Consider the following 12,011-nt stretch of genomic DNA (forward strand, 5'->3'; position numbering starts at 1 on the left):
TGCAATTTTTGAAAACTCCTTTATAAACCTCCTATAGAATCCTGCATGCCCCAGAAAGCTTCTGATTGCCTTAACATTGGCAGGTGGTGGTAATTTTTCAATTACTTCCACTTTAGCTTGATCCACCTCTATTCCCTTGTTTGAAATTTTATGCCCAAGGACAATTCCTTCAGTCACCATAAAGTGACATTTTTCCAAGTTTAAAACTAGGTTGGTCTCTTGGCATCTTTTCAGAACAAGTGCTAAATAGTCAAGGCAGGAGCTGAATGATTCTCCAAATACTGAAAAGTCATCCATGAAGACATCCAAAAATTTCTCTACCATATCAGAGAAGATAGAGAGCATGCACCTCTGAAAGGTTGCAGGTGCATTGCACAGACCAAAAGGCATCCTTCTGTAGGCAAACACTCCAGAAGGACATGTGAATGCTTTTTTCTCTTGGTCCTAAGGATCTACTGCAATTTGGTTGTAACCTGAATAGCTATCCAAAAAGCAGTAATATTCATGACCTTCTAGTCTCTCTGGCATCTGGTTTATGAATGGTAAAGGAAAGTGATCCTTCCTGGTGGCTGTATTGAGCCTTCTGTAATCAATACACATACGCCACCCTGTAACTGTTCTTGTAGGAACCAGTTCATTCTTTTCATTATGAACCACTGTCATGCCTCCCTTCTTGGGGACAACTTGGACAGGGCTCACCCAGGGGCTATCAGAAATAGGATAAATAATCCCAGCCTCCAGTAACTTGGTGACCTCTTTCTGTATCACCTCCTTCATAGCTGGATTTAGCCGCCTCTGTGGTTGAACCACTGGCTTAGCATCGTCCTCCAATAGGATCTTGTGCATGCATCTTGCTGGGCTGATGCCCTTAAGATCACTTATGGACCAACCAAGAGCTGTCTTGTGTGTCCTTAGCACTTGAAGTAGTGCTTTCTCTTCCTGTGGATTTAAAGCAGAGCTTATGATCACCGAAAAAGGGTCACCTTCTCCCAGAAATGCATATTTCAGGGATGGTGGTAGTGGTTTGAGCTCGGGTTTAGGAGGTTTCTCCTCTTCCTAAGAATTTTTTAGAGGCTCTTTTATTTCCTCTGATTCCTCCAGATCAGGCTGAACATCTTTAAAGATGTCTTCTATCTCTGATTCGAAACTCTCAGCCATGTTGATCTCTTCTACCAGGGAGTCAATAATATCAACAATCATGCAGTCTTTTGATGTGTCTGGATGCTTCATTATCTCAACAGCATTCAGCCTGAACTCATCCTCATTGACTCTCAAGGTCACTTCCCCTTTTTGGACATCAATGAGCGCTCGTCCAGTTGCTAGGAAAGGTCTTCCTAGAATGAGAGTTGCACTCTTGTGCTCCTCAATTTCCAGCACTACAAAGTCAGTGGGAAAGGCAAATGGCCCAACCTTGATAATCATGTCCTCAATTATGCCTGATGGATATTTAATGGAGCCATCAGCAAGTTGAAGACATATCCGGGTTGATTTGACCTCTTCAGTCAAGCCAAGCTTCCTGATAGTGGATGCAGGGATTAGATTGATACTTGCCCCAAGGTCACATAGAGTTGTCTTGGTACAAGTACCCTCTAATGTGCACGGTATCATAAAGCTTCCGGGATCCTTAAGCTTTTCTGGTAAGCTTGTTAGAATGACTGCACTGCATTCTTCAGTGAGAAAAACTTTTTTTGTTTCTCTCCAATCCTTCTTATGACTTAAGATCTCTTTCATGAACTTAGCGTAAGAGGGTATTTGCTCAAGTGCCTCTGCAAACAAAATCTTTATTTCAAGAGTCCTGAGATTGTCTACAAGCGGGCAAATTGTTTATCCTGTTCCGCTTGGCGGAGTTTCTGAGGATAAGGCATTTTGGCTTTATATTCTTCAACCTTAGTTGCTGCAGGTTTACTTCCTTCAGAGGCAGGTTGAGAAGCCTTCTTGAGGGAGTTATTATCAGCACTTGCAGGTGTCTGATCCCTCATTGGCATTTGAACGCCAGGATTGGACATGGATTGGGTGTTTAAAGCCAGATTCCTACCCTTTTCTGGCATTTGAACGCCAGAACTGGACATGGATTGGGCGTTTAACGCCAGTTTTTCACCCTTTTCTGGCGTTTGAACGCCAGACTTATTCCTCTCTGGGCTCTTACTGTCCTCAGAGGGATTTTGGATAGCAGGTTACTCATCCTCTGTCAACTGTTCCTTTCTTGGCTTTCTGCTGCTTTGAGTTGAGATATTTAATGTTTTTCCACTTCTTAATTGAATTGCTTAGCACTCCTCTGTTATCTATTTTGATAACTGCTATTTTGTCTGATTCAATTGTGATTCCATATCCTTGTTAGCAATTTTGGTTTCTTGTAACATCTCCTTAAATTCTACTAACTACCTTATTATAGAAGATAGTTGCTGATTTTAGTTCAGGAACATGATCCTGAGGACTAAAGTTAGTTGATACTACCTTAGCTTCTTCTTTCATGGAGGACTCACTACTTATATACAGATGCTGATTTCTAGCAACTGTATCAATAAGCTTCTAAGCCTCTTCAATAGTCTTTCTCATGTGTATAGATCCACCACGGAGTGGTCTAGAGATATCTGAGCTTTTTCTGTAAGCCTGTAGTAGAAGATGTCTAATTACACCCACTCTGAAAACATTTTAGAGGGGCATTTCCTTAGCATCCCTTTGTACCTCTCCCAGGCGTTATAAAGGGATTCATCATCCTCTTGTTTAAAGCCTTGGATGTCCAGCCTTAGCTGTGTCATCCTTTTTGGAAGGAAATATTGATTCAGGAATTTGTCTAATAACTGTTTCCATGTTCTTATGCTTGCTGTAGGTTGGTTATTTAACCACCTCTTAGCTTGATCTTTTACAGCAAATAGAAATAGTAATAATCTGTAGCTATCCTGATCTACTTCCTTGTCACGTACTATGTCAGTAATTTGCAAGAACTGTGCCAGAAACTCAGTAGGTTCTTCCTGTGGAAGACCAGAATATTAGCAATTTTGCTGCACCATGACAATAAGCTGAGGATTTAGCTCAAAACTGCTTGCTCTGATGGGGGGTATACAGATGATACTCCCATATGCAGCAGTAATGGGGTTAGCATATGACCCCAGAGTCCTTCTGGACTATTCATTTCCACTTTGGTCTATGATGGAAAAAAAAAGAATTGATGTGAATTGCAAATAAAATATATTTTTAAATTTTTTTATTTTATTTATTTAAAAACAAACCAAATAAATAAAAAGAAGAAATAAGATAAAATAAAATAATTAAAAATTAAAATATAAAATTTGAAAACTAAAAGAAAAAAGAAAAATAAATTCGAAAACTAAAATAATTACTTAATTAAGAATATTTGAAAAACTTTGGATATGATTTTTGAAAGGGATTTTGAATTTTGAAATTCCAAAACTAAGATAAGATAAAATAAGAAGTTTTAAAATAAAAATCTGAATTTTTAAAGGCAGAATTCGAAAATCAATTCAAATAAAGAGAAAAGATATTTTTGAATTTAATGAAGAAAGAGAAAAATAATAAAAACGACACCAAACTTAAAATTTTAAGATCAAAACAAAGAGAACAAACAAGGAAGCTTTGAATATCAAAATGAACACTGAGAGCAACTTTTGAAAAATTTTTAAGAAAACAGAAACACAAAGGACACCAAACTTAAAAATTTTTATATTTTGAGTACTGATAATTCGAAAAAATGAAAGAAAAATAAAATCATGCAATTGACACCAAACTTAGAATATGAAACTAAGCTCAAACAGAAGACTAAATTATGAAGTTATTGGTTTTGAAAATTTTCGAAAATAATTTAGAAAAATAAAATAAGAATTTTAAAATGTTAACAAAAAAAACAATAATAGAATACTCTAAACCAGAAAGAAAAAGTTTTTCCTGATCTAAGCAACAAAATAAACCGTCAGTTGTCCAAACTCGAACAATCTCCGGCAACGGCGCCAAAACCTTGGTGCACGAAATCACAATCACACTTTTGCAATTCCGCACAACTAACCAGCAAGTGCACTGGGTCGTCCAAGTAATACCTTACATGAGTAAGGTTGATCCCACGGAGATTGTCGGCTTGAAGCAAGCTATGGTTATCTTGTAACTCTTAGTCAGGATAGTAACAATAATTATCAGTTTTAATTCAAATAAATAAAAGAGCATGGATTAAATGATACTTGTTATGCAGTGATGGAGAACAGGTTGAGGTTTTGGAGATGCTCTGTTGACTGAATCTCTGCTTTCCTACTGTCTTCTTCTTCACGCATGCAGGTCTCCTTCCATGGCAAGCTCTATGTTGGTGGATCACTGTTGTCAATGGCTACCAGCCATCCTCTCAGTGAAAAGGGTCCATGTACATGGCTAATCATCTGTTGGTTCTCACTAATGTTGGAATAGGATCTATTGATCCTTTTGCACACTGTCACTGCACCCAGCATTCATGAGTTTGAAGTTCGTCACAGTCATCTCTTTTCAGATCCTACTCGGAATACCACAGACAAGGTTTAGACTTTCCAGATCTCAGGAATGCTGCAATTGATTCTAGCTTATACCACGAAGACTCTGATCTCACGGTTTTGATTGCTCTGTTGTCAGGAGAGGTAGTCGAACTCATGAGCCAGGTATCCAAGAGATATACACTCAATCTAAGGTAGAACGGAAGTGGTTGTCAGGCACGTGTTCATAGATTGAGAATGGTGATGAGTGTCACGGATCATCACATTCATCATGATAAGTGAGAATGAATATCTTAGAATAGAAACAAGTGTGATTAAATGAGAAACAATAGTAATTGCATTAATCTATCGAGACACAGCAGAGCTCCTCACCCCCAACCATGGGGTTTAGAGACTCATGCCGTAGAAGATACAAGTTCTGATGTAAAATGTCATGAGGTACATAGTAAGTCTCTAAAAGTAGTTTTTATACTAAACCAGTGACCTAGGTTTACAAAAAATGAGTAAACTAAGATAGATAGTGCAGAAATCCACTTCCGGGGCCCACTTGTTGTGTGCTTCGACTAAGCATTGAGCTTTACACGTGTAGAGGCTTCTCTTGGAGTTAAACGCCAGGTTGCAGCTTGTTTGTGGCGTTTAACTCTAGTTTGTAACCCGTTTCTGGCGTTTAACTTCAAAATAGAGCAAGAAGTTGGCGTTTAAATGCCAGTTTCGTCGTCAAAACTTGGGCAAAGTATGGACTATTATATATTTCTAGAAAGCCCTGGATGCCTAATTTCCAACGCAATTGAGAGCGCACCAATTGGGTTTCTGTAGCTCCAAAAAATCCATTTCGAGTGCAAGGAGGTCAGAATAGAACAGCATCTGCAATCCTTTTTCAGCCTCTGAATCAGATTTTTGCTCAGGTCCCTCAATTTCAGCCAGAAAATACCTGAAATTATAGAAAAACACATAAACTCATAGTAAAGTCCAGAAATGTGATTTTTGTATAAAAACTAATAAAACTATACTAAAAAGTAGCTAAATCCTACTAAAAACTATATGAAAATACCTCCAAAAAGCGTATAAAATATCCGCTCATCACTATGCATATGTTATTCCTTGAAAATTTAAATCAAATTAACCACATGTAAGTTTTGTATATATAGGTGAATGATAATTAGAATTGTATAACTCATTTGGGTAGCTTGCATTTAGAATAGATTGCATTGCATAAGATTCCACTATTCTACCTTCACTCTTTTCTCTTGGATTTAGCATGAGGACATGCTATTGTTTAAGTGTGGGGAGGTTGATAAACCCCTATTTTATGATTCATCTTGGGCTCAAATTGAGTATTTTTATCAATTCTTCACCCACTTATTCATATGAATTGCATGGTATTACTTTCCCTTCTTTATTTTATAATATATGTGAAAACATGTTTCCTATGCTTGAAAAATATTAATTTTAATTATCCCTTTTTACCATTCGATGCCGTGATTTGTGTGTTAAGTATTTTTAGGTTTAATAAGGCAGGAATGGATTAGAGGACAGAAAGGAAACATACAAAATTGGAAGGAAAGCACAAAAATGGAGTTTTGAAGAAAAGGCAGCGACGCGTACGCGTGGACGACGCGGACGCGTGCCTAGTGCAAAATGGCAGCGACGCAGACGTGTGACTGACGCAGACGCATGCCTTTAGTAGAACGTAAATGATGCGTACGCGTGACCCACGCGTACACGTGACGGACGCCACGTGCAAAAATCTGCAGAAAACGCCCTCAGTGATTTCTGGACCCTTTTTCGGCCCAAATCCAAGCCAGAAAGACAGAATATAAGCCAGAGAATGGGGGAATCAAAGGAGAACGTTTTTAGAATAATTCATACAACATTCATTCACATAATTTTAGGTTTAGATATAGCTTTTAGAGAGAGAGGTTCTCTCTTCTCACTTAGGATTTAGGATTAGGATTTCTCTTATTTTAGGATTGCTTCTACAATCACAGGTTCAAAATTCCTTTAATTTATTTTCTGCTTTTATTTATTCCAATGCTTTCACTTGTTAATGTTCCTAAATTGGCTTATGAACTTTTCATGTTAAGATTTGAATATTCTATTTAATGCAATTTGAGGTATTTCAGATTAATGATTGTTTTATTCAATTTATGATGCTTTCAATTTAATTTAGATTTTTCTCCTTTTGGTTTTGGTTAAGTAATTGGTAACACTTGAGTTATCAGACTCAGCAGTTGATTGAGATTTAGAAATTGCTGATTAATTTGGATCGCTCTAAAGCTAGTCTTTCCACAGGAGTTGACTAGGACTTGAAGGTCAAATTTAATTAGTCCACTTGACTTTCCTTTATTTAGTAAGGGTTAACTAAGTGGGAACAAAATCCAATTCTCATCACACTTGATAAGGATAACTAGGATAGGATTTCCAGTTCTCACACCTTGCCAAGAGATTTTTCTAATTATTAATTTATCTTTTTCTTGCCATTTAAATTACTTGTTCCCTATTTTAAAAATCCAAAACAAAATATACTTTTTCCATAACCAATAATCTATTTAATTATTTTTATTAAAATAATTTCTAAAATTATAAAGTTTAAACTTAATAAGATAAAATAACAATTTATTCATATTTAGATTTTAAAAAATGCGGGATGCTACAAGGGAGAGTGACGAGGGATGGCGGCGCGGTGACAGAGAGGGTTAACGGTGCGGGTGAGAAGAGAGTGTGTGCTGCAGAGAGTGAAGAAGGGAGAGTGGCGTTGGGGAATATGCAAATAGGGATTTGGGTTAGCTTTCTTCTCTGTTTTCTTCTTTCTTCATGAGTGAGAGTCAAAAGGGTTGGTTGAGACTTGAGAGTGTGTGCCGCTGAGTGAAAGATGATGAGGGCGGGAGTAAAATTAGGATTAGAATTAGTTAAAAGAATAAGTTTAATGTAAAAATTTGCATTAGAGGTATAATAGTAATTAAAATTTTGTAATAACTAAATAACTTGTTACGAAAATATTATAATTTGTGACAAATTATTAGTAAGTAAGTATTCGACATTTGAATCTCATCACTGTGTATGTAACAATTCATTGGCTAGTGACAAACTGTTAAATCGAACTCCGATCCGTAGGGATTAATTCTTGACTTGTCGGATTAAGGAATACCATGAAAATAAAAAATAGTAAGGGTATATATAAATATATACGAGATATGCTATTTTGCCAAAAAAAAGTTTGTCTGTATATATGATGAATGGACTACCACTTTAAAATATTTCATGACTTTCTAGTTTAATCTTAATCTATGTAAAATATTTAACAGCCAAACAATTTATAGCTAGAACCCAATCCGGTTAATTTTTTTGTTTTTTTTTATTAAATATTAGAAAAACTCCAACTGTTTTGGGGTGAACAATTAAAAAAATAATGTTAGCTAAAAAATACCTTTAAGTTAACCGTGTTATTTTTTTAGGTGGCTAGTCGAATTTTAGGTCGGGTCCACAAAGAATAAAAAATGTACTAGCTCATTTGGAAAAAAAAGAAAAGCATCCGTTTGGATCTCGTTTAAAATTGCTTTAGAATAGTGACAAAATTGTGACAAATTATATTAGTGTGCTTAGCAAATTTACTTTAAACTTTTCATGAATTTTCTATGGATTTATATAGATGTTAGTGATTAGTAGCAATATGAAATAAGGACAGAATAAGGACTAACGTTTTTTTTTTTGACAAATTAATAGCAACATGAAATAAGGAAGAAAAGTCTATCAATTGTTAAACGGTCGCTAATTCCTCACTAAATAAGCTTTTGATTAGTGACTCAATTGCGACCAGTTACTTCTAAAATTTTCTCGATTAGCTTTGGATTTGTTATAACTTTGCGACGAATTTTAAACGAGATTAGCGAGTAATTTGCTACAAAATAGGTAGGATATAGATTTTGCTTTGCGACAAGATTGTAGTTGCCAAGTCGCTCGCTAAATTAAACTTGCAACAACTTAACGACAAATGTATTTTGCCCGCTAATCAGTGACTTGATATCAGCGAACGAAGTGTGTCAGTTGTTAAACGGTCGCAAATTTCTCGCTACTTAGGTCCTAGGTGCTGAATATCTGTATTTCCACTTTAGCGACTAATTAGAAAGGAACACTTCCATAGTTGAATGATTTATCTGTTGCGATGATGTAGGAGTTATGTATTTACAAAGAAGACTAAATTCTTGGAAGAGTACAGTTTTGAATGGAGAGTATCTCCATATGCAATGTTGTACGCATATTTTAAACCTGATTGTGAAGGATGGATTGAAGGAGATTGATGATTCGGTTGCCAAAATTCGAGATGCTGTGAAGTATGTCAGATCTTCAAATTCAAGATTAGCTAGGTTTAAGGCATGTATTGCACAAGAGAATATTCCACATAATACTCTTGTTTGCCTAGATGTTGAAACGCGATGGAACTCTACATACTTAATGTTAGTAGCAGCCTTAAAGCATCAGAAGGCATTTGAGCTATTAGAGATGCAAGACAAAAAATTTATTGATGAATTAAACAAGGGAAGAGGGGTACCTTCATTTCAAGATTGGGATTATGCTAAGTCCGTCTTACCATTTTTAGAGATGTTTTACGATGCTACACTTCGCATCTCTGGATCCTCTTATGTCACTAGTAACTTATACATGAAAGAAGTGTTTGCTCTTGGAAGGAGGATTCAACAATATCGTGATGATGATGATTTGAGCATAAGTCTTATGGCAAGTAAGATGAAAGCAAAATACAACAAGTATTGGGGAAATGCAAAAACTATTAACATGTTGTTGTTAATTGCCATAGTTCTAGATCCCTGCCATAAGTTGGATTATGTTGAGTGGTGCCTAGTTAATTCTTTTAGTGTGGAAGTGGACGGTGAATTGAAGACAAATTTGTCTTCTTGTCTTCATTTACTTTATAATTTATATCAAGGTGCAGATGAAGGAAACCAAGATGATACCCTCTCCCAACCGAGTGCAAGTGATAAAGTCAAAGACATTTATGATATGGGGTTATATCATCGATCAACCGGTCGCAAATCCAATCTTAAATCTGAGCTTGATCGTTATTTGAATAAGACTGTGAGCCAGATGATAAGCCTTTGGATATTCTAGGATGGTGGAAGGCTAACTCGAATCGGTTTTCCGTCCTAGCAAATATGGCACGGGACATATTGGCTTTACCAGTTTTAACAGTAGCTTCCGAGTCTGCTTTTAGTATGAGGGGAAGAATCATTGATCAATATCGTAGCTCATTGACTCCTAAGATGGTAGAAGCCCTTGTATGTACCGAAGATTGGCTTAAAGGAGATTTTTTCTCTTCTCTTGCACCTGAGAATTTCGAAGAGCTTGAAAAGGTCGAGCAAGGTAAATTGAATAAAATTAATTAAATTATTCCACTAGTCTTTATAAATTTTTTAAATTTATAATTATAGTTTTTTTTTACAAATTTGATTTTATCAGAGGACATTACTTGTTCAGTGAGTCTAGGTTCAATTGCGCTTGAAGATGACTAGAAAGTCTGGATTGTTTATGTTTTCTTTAGTTATGTTCTAAACACTTAGGTGGTAAAGATATTAGACTTGCTTTTCCATATATGATTAGACTTGCTTATGTTTATGTTTATGTTTATGCTTATGTTTATGTTGGTTTGTTTGAGACTTTGAGGTACAACTTATAGCAGTTGCAATGTCAATTTTGGATGGGGACATTGGTGTCAACAATTATAGCAGTTGGAATATCATTTTTGTGAATAAGATGAAGGTCTTAGCTGCAGTGGCTTTGAAATGTGTAGAGGAAGACAAAGATGCACGACCAACTATGAACCAAGTGATTGAGATGCTTCAGAGCCATGACACAGATCCTTAGTGTTGAAGCTATACTCACCAAAACCTGCTAGTCTGGGTCTTTTGAGCTTGATTTTTCACTTTCTTTTTTGTATCAAGAGTATTGTACGTAAACTACATCCAATTCTTGAGTTGCACTTGTTTCTTTCTTAGCAGTTAGGCTACAGGGGAAGGGCCGAAGGGGGTTGCATTTGAAAAAATTGAACAATGTAGCAAGATTTCAAATAAGCAGCTAATGTTATATTATTTAGAAAGAAAAAAATTAATTTAAATTACAAAAATCAATTTAAAAAAAAGGTAAAAATTTGGGTTTTTGTATGTGAAAAATTAATTTTTGTGTAAAAAATGGTTTTTAGGTGTAAAAATAAATTTTTTGGTGTAAAAACCAGTTTTTTGATATAAAAACCGGTTTTTAAAACTAGTTTTTTGGTGAAAAACTGGTTTTTTATGTAAAAACTGGTTTTTTTATATAAAAATTTGTTATTTTTGAAAACTGGTATTTTTAAAAATAACCGGTTAAAAACCGGTTTTGAATTTTATTAACTGGTTAATAACCACTTTTATAATGTAAAACCAGTTTGGTTAATAACCAAGACTATATTTTTTGTTAACCAAAAAACTGGTTTGGTTTTTGGATTAACCAAACCATGAACACCCCTATCTCCAAGGATCTTTGCTCCTCAAATGGTTGACAGAATTTCCAACCTTCTTTACCAAGCTTGGGTGAAGTTCAACCCAAGATATGAGTTCCCAAAGTTAGTCTTTCGAGTGTGATCCGGGATCCCATATCATATTTTTGCACCCGTCTTCAAGTTGATTGTCATGGTTCTTCCATCCGGGTGGTGGACCTATAGAATTCTCTTTAGCACACCAAATCATCCTTCTAGACCCACACAAAGTATCATTCATCCAATCATGACCCCTATGCTTTGGAGCTTTGGCCCTAATGAGCATAATTCTAAACTTCCAACCACTACACCACTCTTTCTTATTATTAACTCTGTAAAGAGCTCTAAGTTGCTCATCCGTTTCAATCAAGCCATATTCAAGTGAGAAAGTAAAGCTTAAAGGTAAGAAGTTTACCCACTTGAATGTTGTGATGGATGGTGACTTGGGACGGGAGACTTTCCCACACTTAGACAATGCGAGGTCTACTCCTTTAGGCTCTTCCTTAGTTGTGTCCACCTCTTGACAACTTCTTTCAACTTTTTCTTGCTTGTCGACTTCTTCAACAAGGGTATCGATATCACTTGGTTTGGAGTTATCTTCAATAATGTAGATTTCACACCTAATGGGAGAGAATTCAATTTTAGATAAAAAGTCATTGATGATTGAATCCATCTCTTGATTAACTTCTTCATATTCTTCAATTGTGATATGCGCTGGAGGTTGTTGAGGCTCCCATGATGGTTCCACATCTCCTAAATTTTTAACCTTGTAGGTTCCTCCAATTGTTCCAACACAAAACACAACTCCTCCTTCTCCACCGGATTGTCCAATCTCTTCTTTATGCTTTTCTCTTCTTTGGATCCTTCGCATGTGGATACGGAAGCACCTTGAGTGTACATGCATTGGTAGGCTAAAGTGTGCACTACCTTAGTCAAGTTAGTCACAAACTCTAGTGTGTTCCTTTGCATATCCGCTTGTCCTTGAAGTAGCAATGTGAGAGAATCATCCATTGGGGCTT

General features: G+C 36.1%; 1 protein-coding gene across 1 annotated transcript; it reads left to right on the forward strand.

Annotated features, from left to right (window-relative positions):
- LOC107607347 (zinc finger BED domain-containing protein RICESLEEPER 1-like) lies at positions 7,117-9,593 on the forward strand. The gene is made up of 2 exons (XM_016309313.1): positions 7,117-7,251; positions 8,748-9,593. Exons 1-2 carry the CDS (start codon positions 7,117-7,119, stop codon positions 9,591-9,593), a joined length of 981 nt encoding a protein of 326 aa, XP_016164799.1.

This window comes from Arachis ipaensis, chromosome B07 (genome assembly GCF_000816755.2).
Source record: "Arachis ipaensis cultivar K30076 chromosome B07, Araip1.1, whole genome shotgun sequence".
In the NCBI taxonomy this organism is placed as follows: domain Eukaryota; kingdom Viridiplantae; phylum Streptophyta; class Magnoliopsida; order Fabales; family Fabaceae; genus Arachis; species Arachis ipaensis.